The sequence below is a fragment of the Vigna radiata genome, chromosome 11 (genome assembly GCF_000741045.1).
Source record: "Vigna radiata var. radiata cultivar VC1973A chromosome 11, Vradiata_ver6, whole genome shotgun sequence".
Lineage (NCBI taxonomy): Eukaryota > Viridiplantae > Streptophyta > Magnoliopsida > Fabales > Fabaceae > Vigna > Vigna radiata.
The window spans coordinates 9,016,014-9,028,812 of record NC_028361.1 but is presented as its reverse complement, the minus strand read 5'-3'; the positions used below and the strand labels follow the sequence as shown (position 1 = coordinate 9,028,812).

At 33.1% G+C, this 12,799-nt stretch overlaps 2 protein-coding genes across 2 annotated transcripts; both read right to left on the bottom strand.

The window, feature by feature from the left end:
- Positions 1-3,185: 3,185 nt before the first annotated feature.
- LOC106777031 lies at positions 3,186-6,347 on the bottom strand. The gene is made up of 3 exons (XM_014664531.2): positions 6,078-6,347; positions 4,505-4,619; positions 3,186-3,455 (listed from the first exon to the last, which is right to left on the bottom strand). The coding sequence occupies exons 1-3, from the start codon at positions 6,291-6,293 to the stop codon at positions 3,382-3,384; spliced, it is 405 nt and encodes a 134-aa protein (XP_014520017.1). The 5' UTR covers positions 6,294-6,347; the 3' UTR covers positions 3,186-3,381.
- A 717-nt stretch (positions 6,348-7,064) lies between these two features.
- LOC106777972 (disease resistance protein RPM1) lies at positions 7,065-10,268 on the bottom strand. Its single transcript, XM_014665819.2, has one exon. The coding sequence runs from the start codon at positions 10,093-10,095 to the stop codon at positions 7,264-7,266; it is 2,832 nt and encodes a 943-aa protein (XP_014521305.1). The 5' UTR covers positions 10,096-10,268; the 3' UTR covers positions 7,065-7,263.
- Between the last annotated feature and the right edge of the window lie 2,531 nt (positions 10,269-12,799).

Genomic DNA, 12,799 nt, shown 5'->3' with positions numbered 1-12,799 from the left:
GTTAGATCCCTACAATCTCCCCATTAAGTGTACGCGCCCTCTACTTATATTCTAGTCATTTTACTTATTTTTAGCTGATCTAGGACTTCAAACTCACATTTAATCAAACTAATTTCTTCCTAAATAGGTCTATGGGTCTTTCTACATACGTATTAGTAAACCCTAAACCCATAACCATAATGCCTAACCCTTAACCCTAACCCCTAACCCTTAACCCTTAACCCTAACCCCTAACCATAACCCCGACTTCTCCTTTTTAATTGATGTGGAGCTTCGTACCAAACTTAGATCCCTTTAATAAACTCGTTAAGTGTATGAGTCCCTCTTTTTATATACTAGTTATTTTACGGATTTTTAGCCGATGTGGAACTTGAAATTCACATTTAATCAAATTAATATCTTCCTAAATAGGTCTATGGGTCTTTCTACATACTCATCAGTAAACCTTAAACTCTAAACCTTAACCCTAACTGTAACCCCAACTTTATTCCATAACCATTAAGCAAAAACCTTAACCCTAACCATAACGACAAACCCTAACCTTAACACTTACCCTAACCTTAACCCCAGTTTCTCACTTTTAATTAATGTGGGACTTCGTACCAATGTTAAATCCCTACAATGCCCTCATTAAGTGTATGAGTCACTCTACCTATATACTAGTCATTTTACTCATTTTTAGCTGATGTGTGACTTCAAATTCATATTTAGTCAAATTAATATCTTCCTAAATAGGTCTATTGGTCTTTCTACAAACTCATTGGCAAACTTTAAACCCTACACCATAAACCCTAACCACCCTACACCATAAACCTTAACCCTAAACCCAATTTCTCTTTTTTAATTGATATGGGGCTTCGTACCAACGTTAGATACTTATAATCCTTCATTTTACCTAACCACCCTACACCATAAACCCTAACCCTAAACCCAATTTCTCTTTTTTAATTGATATGGGGCTTCATACCAACATTAGATACTTATAATCCTTCATTTTTAGTCGATGCAGGTCTTCAAACTCACATTTAATCAAACTAATCTTTTCCTAAATAGGTATATGGATCTTTCTACATACTCATTAGTAAACCCTAATCCTAACCCTAATCTCCAAACCCCAACCCCAAACCTTTAATCCCAATTTCTCATTTTTAATTGTTGTGGGGTTTCGTACCAACGTTAGATCCCTACAATCCCTAAATTAAGTGTATGAGTCATTCTTCTTATATATTAGTCATTGTACTCATTTTTAGCCCATGTGGGACTTTAATCTCACATTTAATCAAACTAATCTCTTTCTAAATAGGTGTATAGGTCTTTCTACTTACATATTAGTCATCTTACTAATTATTTTACCTAATGTTGGGCTTCAAACTCAATGAATTCTAACAGTATCCTCTTAAGTGGTTTTTGGTGTTTTTTACTTGTATATTAATCTTTTTACTCTTTTTTATCTGATATGGGTGTTCATACTCACATCGAATCTTGAAAACTTTTCCTTAATTTTTGAGTCCTTTTACATATATATTTGATATCTTACTCATCTTTACCCGATACATGAATTAAAACTCATACTGAATATTAACATTACTAAATTTATGGATTCTTTTTTGTTATATATTAACGATGTTATCATTCTTACTTATGTGAGACTCATTGAATTCAAATAATTTATAATAAAATTGCAAAATCCATCCACATAAAAAAATTAGTTTTGTTTGAATAAAAAAATTGATTTGGTTTGATTTAAATTTTGTTATGATTAAACCGAATCACATATACACTTTGTATGATTCAAACGAATTTTTATTTAAAAATCAAATGAACCCAGGGAAAGACTGAGATATGAGTTTATAAGCAAGTAAATGATTAACTTATACACTATCAATAACAAAAATATGACAGGTATGGGCTAAAACTAGAACCATACAGATGCAAGTCTTTGCTGACTTTTTCATGGGGAAATAGGAATGTCAATGGTGCACATCAATCATACTCAGAAGGTGATTTACACAGAAATTGTACATAAATTGGCACTTTCGGCTTTTCCTATGCCTTAAAACAGTGGGCACTGCAATGTTGTCATGTTGTCCACATAATTGGTTCTATGTTTGACTACAAATAAGAATATTGGAACATGTTCAGTGAATTCAATGTGCATTCACATTTTTAATTTAGCCTAAATAGAAAAATAATAAAGTCTAGAAGACACGTATTATATTATGAAAGGGAAATGATTTTTAGAAGCAAAGTCAAATACAATATGTGAACCACATATATAGATCTTTTATTCAAAACCTATTTAGTGGATTAGAAAATGTTTTGGTATCGGAAAAAGAGTATATTTTTTCCATCCAAACAGAATATTGCTAGATATGTATATTTTTTAATACCTTGAGTGTACTGTGGAAACTGTGCCAGAAAAGTGTATCATTGCAAGTGTCATTGTTGCTGTAATTTACAGAAGGACTAAGAGTTTGTACAGTCTTGAGTACTTTGCACGCAAGGTCATTGAAGCAATTTTTGAACATTATCCATATAAAAAATGGGTCTTATTTTCAAAACAAAGGGTTGAGTTACTGAAAAATCGACCAAACTAATTCGACACTACACAATCAGGTTTTTGTCTATTTTAGTCTTTCGAAGAGCTGATTCGTTTATTAACCAGAAGCAATTATTGTTATTATTGGTTATCAGGAGAATTATATTCCCTCAACCTTATAGATCACACCTTAGTTATCTTCAGTGAGCACAAAATGAGTAAACTGTTGTATCAATCCATGGAGTTTTTGCTTTACTCTTTTAGTAGAAGTTATCAAATATAGCTTCCTTTGTTACAATCCAAAATAACGTTTTACTGATAATTCCATCGAATTACAATTGATGTTGTAATTTTCATAAATTATAACTTATGGTTTTATCATTTCCCTTTGTTTGACTGCGCACCACCAGTTGTAAATCACACTGTCAAAACTAATATATATAAATTAATTTATTATCTAAGAAAATAAACTTGATGAGCTCCACTTATAACTGCAGAGGATCAAAATCCTATCTTTCGAGACTGGAAAATGATGATAATTAACGATTAATTTCCCCGTCTTTTTAACTGAAAATAATATTTCACCTTGCTCGTCCGATAGAGAACTTCATTGTTGACTAACAACTAGATTGTGATTAGATTAGAGTTACTATCAACATGCTCTAAGATCTTGCTTTTTTTTTCAAGATAATGAAGTAATCAAATCGTAGTGCTGCTCAATTTGTAATATATCTATATAACTGAATTACGAATTAAACAATACCACAAGTGATCAATCAGAAAAAGGTTAATCATAGATGACAAGTTTTTCGAATCCCGTTCTGTCTCTTCCCCCATTATCTTCAACGAACTTTGCGAACTTTATCCTCCTGTCCTATGCCCAAGGATTTTTGGGCATTTGCAATACCTTCAGGATCTGTAAAATAAACACAAGGAAACATTAAAGATTAACAAATACCGATTTTCCAAAATAAACATAATAGCTAATCCAATAAAGATGCAGAAATAACACCGATAACTTTTTCCCGTTATAGATCATACAAATTATTATGATCACTAAAATGCCAAATAAAACATAGAGAAACTGACATAATAAATTTAGACAGCAGATAATATATAATGAAAGAGAAAGGAAAAAAGTGGTTTGAGATTACTGTGCATGCATGAAGTAGTAAAGGTTAGCAACGAGTAACGGACAACTTGAAGGCTTCGCATAAAATGCGAGAGAAAATATTTGAAATAAAACTATGTTTCAAGAAAAACACCAGGAAGATACAATCTAAGACACTATTTTGAACACACTCTATTGTCATTGAAATTTAAGTTTGTATCAATCATAATTTTGTAATTTCCTATCAAAACATAACCAATAAACGAGAAGGATAGAAGAAATGTATTGAGTGAATTGCTAACAGTTCTCATTTTTTAATTGATGGAAAGTGGTATAAGGGAAGAATATGCAGTAGAATGCTCTTAATTACCATTACTTTGATTTTTTTTTTTTCAAAATTAACGGTAGAAAGAAATGAAACTTGATGAAATAGGTTCCATCCAACTCGAACAATGTTTTTCCCCTGATTTGGAATCATTGAATCAACTTACTTTTACTAATCCCCTTTTCCATTTTGTTCACTATCCAGCTACTAGAATGGAAACTTTGCTCCATTCCCAACATAAGATAATTTCATTTCATTCTATTCTACCGAATTCCATTTCATTCCACTACGCATCAGATACTCAAACAAAGCATAGAGCATAGCTTCATAATCGCCATACGAAAAATTAGGGAAACGTAAAAATTTCAGATCTAGAGTTAAATGGGGTGGTAAAACATCCGAGGATAATATATATTTGGTATTCTTTGTTTGTTCTAAAAAGAGATTAACAGTGATACTTATAATAATTGGCACAGTTTCGTTCCATATATTCTCAGCATTGGAAAAAGGAGCTGCAAATAAAACTTACCAAAAAATTGGGTGAAAATGCGAGTGAAGAAGCCCAAGTTGCGAGAGACATTGTATGCCATGACGGGAGGAAGAGGTTTCACAACAGTGTCAATGCTAAAAACCCGTTGAAGAAACTGCGTCATACAAAAAGAAAAAAAAAAACGCATCAGTCCAAAATTTGGAGAACACCAATGCTTAAATAAATTCCACAAACAAGAAGGAAATGATAGTAGTGTTTGTTTAGTTAATAGTTCCATCCAGCTAAACACACATTCATTACAAAATGCTACTTCTGCATTTCATTCTTTGACATCGGTTTCCAAACATGATTGAAGTCTTTATAATGAATGGGTAATAGTATTACCGTAATACTAATAATAACATAAATATGATAAATATGGAAAGAGAGAAAAGGGTAGCTATGAAGCACTAACATAAACATCGGACACAACATGGATGCCGAAGACACAAAAAAATGTCCTTTAAATTCGACATTTTACATGTCATACATGTATCGATGTTGGATATGTGTAAGACCAATAACGAGGTGTGTCCGTCCTTCACAAATGGGTAGCACTAGCATGTAATATGCTCGTATGGTGCACAAGAGTGTAATAGCAAAAGGTTAATTACTAGGAAGGAAGCCAACCTGGACATGCAGCAGTTTTTAACGATATCAGTTAAAGGTCATTAAAGGCTGTCAAACTCAAGTTTTCTTAAACTATGAATTTATTCTGTATAAAAAATATTAAAATACCTCTAACTAGCATAATAGTTCAACATTTTAATCCCGTAATAAAGTAATCAAAATAATAACTGCCTGGTAGTACCAAACTCGTGAGTACATCCGAGTTCACCCTGAGTTTATCAAAAACCAATTTGCTTCCAAGTTAACTCAAAACAAGGTTCTGTACTCAAACTCGCTCGACTTTATGAGCTAACTCTTCAAAAACCATGAGCAAAGAACATGATTCTATGTTACATAACAGTGAATTCCGCAGACGAAACTCAGACTCTGAAGAGTACATTAAGAAAGCAATGATCCACATCTTACAAAAAATTTCGCACTAAAATCTGTCACTTGCATAGCCTAGGGGAAAGTCCCAAGACAACGAACATTCCTGGGCTTTAACTAGTTTGACAAAGGAAAAAGAGCACTTATAAGAGTAAAAACAAAAAATAAAAAACTTCTCCATAACCTTAAAATTAGCTACATAATTAATTTCTCAATCTTTATCCTATCAATTTCTCATAACATCAATTTTTAATTTACATAGAGACTCTCTCTCAAGACAAACTTCTCCAAAAGAAAAATAAAATAAAACAAATAACAATACACAATTTAAAACAAAAAAAAAAAATACAAAGAGCTTCCACGCATTGAAAACACTACTAACTAGTTTCTATGTAAAAGTTTGTTCACACAGTAATAGAAACTAATCTTAACTTATTCAACAATTTTGTTTAGTTTTCTTACTTAGTTTCTACTGGAATGAGTGTTTGTGCATAAATTTATCCGAACAGACATATACCTAATTATGAAATGAAATTCCCCTTACATAGAAGAGTTTTGTTAAGAAAAAAACAAGAACCTGGAAATTGCGTTGGAAACTGTAGCGTAATTCGGGATCAATTTCGATGGAATCTTCATCCTGGTGAAGATGGTTGGACTTGGAAGCCGGAACGTGCATGGTTGCGGTGCCATCACCCTGCCTCGTCACTTTCAGCTTTCCCTCTTCAATCACTTCGCTCTCCTCGCCTCGCCACGGCGCCGATGACATCAGTTGCTTCTTCCCCTTCTTCGCCATCTCTGAAATTTCAATTCTCCTTATCCCGATTCTCTTACTTCTTCTTTTATCCTCTTATATTAGGTTATGGTTATCGTTATTCGTCTTTTTCTGGGAACTCTTTAAATCAAAATAAAATTGAATAATTGAATTAATAAAAAAATTAACTAACTGTCATTTGTAATTCTCAGGATAAATTATAAACGTGTATTTTATATAGTTCTGAATTTTTTTAAAATAAATAACTTATATTATTACAATTAAAATTTATGATAGATAATTTATACAGTAATACTAAATTACTAATAATCGGTTTAAAAATATAAATAAAAGTAGCATAAAAGAAATGACAATTAAAAGGTTAATTTTTAGTTGAGTCAGACAGAAATTTTACTATATTGTATTTTATGATATAATAAAATTAGTTTAATTTAAAATAAAAAGTAAATTAGTCTTACTCAAAAATGACACGAAACCCTGTACAGTGGTGAATGGCATGTGATGGATTAATGGATCTTTTAAGAGGGATTAATTGAAATGAGACAATATGAATTTAATTTATTTTAAAGATCGTATCCAAAAATTATAAAATAATAAATTTATGGATTTTTTGTTATACGGTACATGGTGATCAACTTTTTTAATACGAGATTTACAGTCTGAACATAGATTAATGGAGATTATTTTGTACTGCTGATCTTTGTTATCATATTTTGTTTAGAATGTCAGGTTCTTATTTCCTTGTTCAGAAATGGAAGATCACAGTGAAACATTCAAAAGCTAAATGTTGAATACCTTATTTTATTCATTAACCTCAGAATACATGTTGAAGAAACAGATAATGCTCCCTGAATTATTGGTAGAAAGTTTAAGAATTTGCAGTGAAATGACTGCAGAAATGAAAGACTGAATTCACTAGCATATGCAAGCAGATGTGAAACAAAAACTTGTCATCACTCGCATATGCATGTTAGAATAGAAAAAATGAGAGTTAAGCCTTCCAGAGAGGGCAATTTTCAAGACTTCTCATTGCAGTACTGCGACTGAAATCAGTCTCTCGCTCCTCTAGAGTCTCCAATGAGTACACATCCCAACCTCCATCCCTCCAATATGAGGAATAAACTGCTGGTACATTTTTAGCTCTCAAATAATCTTCTTGACCTCCTTTTGGATGCAGTCTTGTGATCAATTCTTCAGGCATGTCAAAAAACTCAATTGATTTTAGTTTCGTTAGATGTTCAATGCCAAAGGGTAGCTGCTTCAGTGAACCACAGCGTTGGATGATGAGCCTTTTAAGACCAGGCATTGCTCCCTCCTCCACAGTCATAGATTTGAGTTCATTTAAATCATCAAGGCCTAACACCTTCAGACTGGGAAACCCTTTAGCCTTGAAATTCAATGTCTCACCTACATAAACTTGAAGAAATTCCAGATGTCTTAGATTTGGCAAATCTTGAAGGTGTACCAGAGGATCTTCTGTTAGCCTGCTCCATTTCAGAAACACTCTGACCAAATTCTTCATAGAACTTATCCAGCGGGGGAAAATGTCTAAACGGCCACTCAAGTATAACTGGTGGAGATAAGGAGGAGGCCTGAAAATGTTGTGAATATCAATTATCTCATGTTTTTCAATTGCTGTGATGGACAGTGAGCGGAGATTGATCATCTTCTCAATGGATAAACTTAAAGCAGCACCATCTTGTTGCCTCATCTTTCTGATGCCAAGCCTTCTGAGTTGAGTGAGTTTTCCTAGCTCAACCATCAAAGCCTGGTCTGCCTCTATAAAACATAGCTTTTGCAAAGATCTCATGAGTCCTATAGGGGCAGCCACCTTGAAGCCGTGCCTTGAATGGAAATAAGCATAAGATTCAATCTCATAGCGATACACCAAAAGATGTCGTAATTGTTGCAGCTCCACAATTTCAACTGGTAGTACAGTGACAAGGGATTGTTTAAGATCCAGTGTCTCTAGCTGCTGCAGCTTCTTAATGGTACCTGGAATGCTTTTCACCTTTGTATTCTTCAGACTCAGATACTTGAGAAGGTAAAGGTTGACAATTTCAGCAGGAAAAACCTCCAGTGGTGCATCCTGCAAATCTAACACCCTGATTAACTTATAACCAGTGAAACATAATCCACGTATTGAAAAATGCTCCAGTGGATCTGATAAGTCAAACATTAGCAGAGACCGTAGTTGGAATGAAGCTCTATTTTGTCGCACATTATCCAATGTATTTATTATTGATAGGCGTCGAACTTTGTCTGGCCAGATTATGTCTTGATCTTTGGCTATTGTCGCAAAGTTTTGATCTTTTGCCTTCAAATTCACAATCTCCCGTAGAAGATCATGCATGCGACAAGTCTTCATTCTGCCATCACTGGTTTTTGAAACAACTTGCAGCAGACTTCTGTCCAAGAGCTCCTTGAGGTAACTGTCTGCAACTTCCTCCCTTGTCCTTCCATCTTCACCATTCACAAAACCTTCAGCAATCCACAAGCGAATCAGTCTCATGTGCTCAATAGCATGAAACTCAGGGAAGATGGTTAGATACAACAAACAGGATTTAAGATAGTAAGGCAACTCATTGAAACTGAGGGAAAGTACTTTCTTCATATCCTCCAGTTTGTCATTGCCTTCAATTTCAGACCCAAAACTTCTGCAAACCATCTGCCACTCTTCAATGTTTGCCCTCTCTCTGGTAGCCAAAGCACCACCAATTGCCACAATTGCTAGTGGCAACCCACCACACATTTTTAAGATCTTTCTGCAAACCTCCTCCAGATGAGGAGGACATGAGTTACCCTGAAATGTTTTCTTGCAGAAAAGATACCAAGCTTCTTCCTCAGGTAAGAATTCATGGACAAAATCCTTACCCAGTTCAGCACAAGAATACAAAGCTATATCTTTTTTGCGCGTAGTAATCATCACTCTACTTCCACGGTTGCTACTAGGCAAAGCAAGTTTAACAGAATCCCATACCTTTACATGCCACACATCATCCAGCACAATGAGGTACCTACTACTTTGAAGCAAGTTCTTGATCAACTCTTTGAGCTCCTCACTTTTCATTTGCCCAACTGCTTCCGGAGCTGGTTTTCCAATGACATTATGCAGCTGTTGAACCAGGTCTTTAAGGAGCTCTTGTAGCTTAAAAGACTGAGAAACGTTAATCCAAGCATGAATCCTAAAACGCTTCTTCACTTTTGGATCATCATAGACCTGTTTTGCCAAGGTGGTTTTTCCCAACCCTCCCATTCCATAGATTGGAATCACAGCCCTCCCTGGTTCTTCATTGAAAAGCAAATCACAAAGCTGCCTCTTGGGTTTGTCAATACCCACCAGATCAGCTTCTTCAAGCAGAAGTGCATCTCCTTGGCTATCAAGCCTTGAAGAAAGCCGTTGACTTGACCTGGAGCCTATGCCAGGTAACTCTGGTCGTCCCTGGGATATAACGTTCACTTTGGATTTGATACTTTGCATATCTAAAGCAATTCTACGCCGAGCTCTCATGGTCTTAAGGCCGAAAATAAACCTATGAAGAGAAGAACCGTTGCCTTGTCCATGTTGATCAACAAGGCGAAGGTTGAATTCATCTATGGCATCTTCCATGTCATGAGCAACATCTCTCACTCCTTTGACCCATGCTTTGAGTTCAGGGTCTCTGTCCTCCATAGCATCAGCCACCCTTAAGATGGCTTTGTGACGTTCAAGCTCATATTTGATGTACTGAACATCTTCCCGAACCCCCCTCTGCAGATTCACTTCTTCTTGAAGCAAAGCATTCAGCTTTTCCAGTAAAAACGATACTGAACTATCTGCCATTTTTTTCTAATTCCAAGAGTTGTTGCAGAACTTTATCATGAGATTTCTGGGTCGATTTTTTGTGTATAAGAATAGAAACAGTTTGTAGGATTCGATCTGCTTATAAGGCCATTTTCAAGGTTACGTGTCCAAATAACACTCCGAATATGTGAAAGAAAATGTGGTATTGCTAGAGCCACCAAGGAAATGGTCAACTGCTATTATTTGATTGAACGCCTTATGTTTCCGCGTCACAAAACTACTACGTAAAACGATGTCTTCGATGGAAAAGACGTTACGTTGTATTTTACGAAAACTAAACAAAAGAAGAAGACTAGCAAACTTTTTGTGAGATTAATGAATCAAAATATTCGCATCAGTTGAAGAATTCTGGAGAATAGTTTAAATATTACGCGTATTGCGCCCGTTGTTTTGAGTCAAAATCTTGCGTGAATATCAACTCTACTACCGTTGTACGGTGTTATTGTGAAAGAAGTAGAACAATGAGTAAATTTGACTCCTTTAAAATTAAAAATGAAAAGTAATTATTTATTTGGTTAAATAAATCTGCCTTCGATAACTGTACATGAAAGTTTAGATTAAATTAAAAGAGATAACTGTCGTTCTCCGCCATGGATGCATCAAGCTTGGATTCAGAGAGCATGCATCTTCAATTAGCAGAATCTAAAATCATTCATATAAGTGAATTTCTCAAATTCATTTTTGGAAAGTCGTGATAATTGAATTTCACGCTCACAATACCAGTTTGTTAGTTGCTCAATTAAATTCATTATAGAATGTTTACCACACAAATAAAACTATTATTATCTAGTTTTATAGTTTCATTATGATTTTTGTTTGTGTAGTAGATATTCTATAGTGAATTTCACTGAACTAATTTCTTACAATATTACTTCATCAAAGGATAAATGGGATGCATTTTAATTAAATCAAAATTTAGTTTTGCTAGAGAAGACCAACCAACTTTTGTTTTTAATTTGAAGTAATAAAATGTATCATAAGCTTTGTTTACTATTTTTTTTTTTCTTAAACAGTAAGGATAAAGTCATAGTCTCGTATAAAGACAACTAAGAGAAAGTTGTCATGAGAAATGTGCACTAAGGAACATGATGGAAAGAATAGGTCTAGGTCGATAGAGATAAAGCAAGTTGAAGGTAGAGTATAAGGTACACCAAAATGAACCACTGCTACATGAAATTGAAATTGTTGTTTTTGTCAGTACAATAAATATGTAATATAGAATCACTGTAGAAAATTATTAATTTTAGTGGCTAAAAATAATTAGTTAAGAATGACCAATTTAAATAATAATTTATAACTTAAATGATTTTTATTATAAATAAAACATTATAATTGATTTTTAAATAAATAATTAAAATAGTTTTTATTATGAATTAGTATTTAAATTGGTCATTACTATTAGTTATCAAAGTTTTAGCTATAAAAGAAATTGGTTCCTAATTAGAAAATTGATCTTTGAATATATTTTTTATTATTAAAATTAATTATTATTTAAAAAATTTCTTGTGGTGGAGAAATATTTGTTATCTAAGATGGCCATTTTTAGTTTCATAATGGTGTATATGATACACCACTTCATATTTTAATTTATAGCTTTATCATTAACCCAAAAATGTTTTAGTGATTAAATTAAATTTGCTTAAATACTATGAATAAATTACGATATATTGTTTAAGAATGATTAGTAAGAACGAATTTGCCTAATTTTAGAAATGTAGAGATTCAACCAAGTTAAGAGAAAAAACTTGAATAATCAAAACTGCATATTGTTCAAACTAAGAAAAAGTAACAAAAATAATTTGCCCCCTTCAACACGCTGTTATGTCTCCTAATTGGAACATGAGATAATGCATCCTTTGACCACCAGCCATTGAAGTGTTATAAAGAGCATTAACTAAAATAAATTGCTTACAAACAGAAACCCGTGATAAAGGAATAACATTTTTTTTACTTAAAAATATGTGGTTATAAAAATAAAAATATATATATTATATTTAAATGTAAAAATTGTTAAATATTTAAATAATTAAAAATATTCAAGAACAGATATTGGATATTTCTGTCTTTGTTGTATAAAGGAAGAACATATATTTTTCCAAAAATGGTGAGTTTCTCTGCAGCTTCTCAATGAATAGTTGCTTCCTATGCACTGCCAAACTCCTACATTACGTAGGTAATTGGCTACCTGCGTTCAATTTTTTGGTGTTTTCTTCGTACCCAATGAAATGTAGTAAAATCGAATGTTGACATAAATAACGGTCAATTTCTTAACGAGAGTTTTTTAGAGAGGGCAAAGTAGGAAAAACAAAATTGTTATTTCAATCAATATTTTCACATTAACTTAAAAATTAACTTATATAGCACAACTTTTCATAAAGTAATTTTTTAAACTTTATCTCATTTCCCGCATTAATTCATATAAATCTTCTTCATGCAACATTGCTAGTTGATTATTAGTTTCATCCTTATTTTATTTAATTTTAGAATTTAGAATTTGTAGTGAGTTTTATTTCATACAACTTTTCATGCAATGTAATATCTGTAAATCCTGTTTAATGAGCTCCACTCCACTTATACTTTTGCAACTTATGTTTAATTTTATCAAAAGTGAATATGAAAATAATAGGTTGCTCACACTACTTAACCGCTTATAAAAAAGTAATATTTAAATTATTTTTTTTTC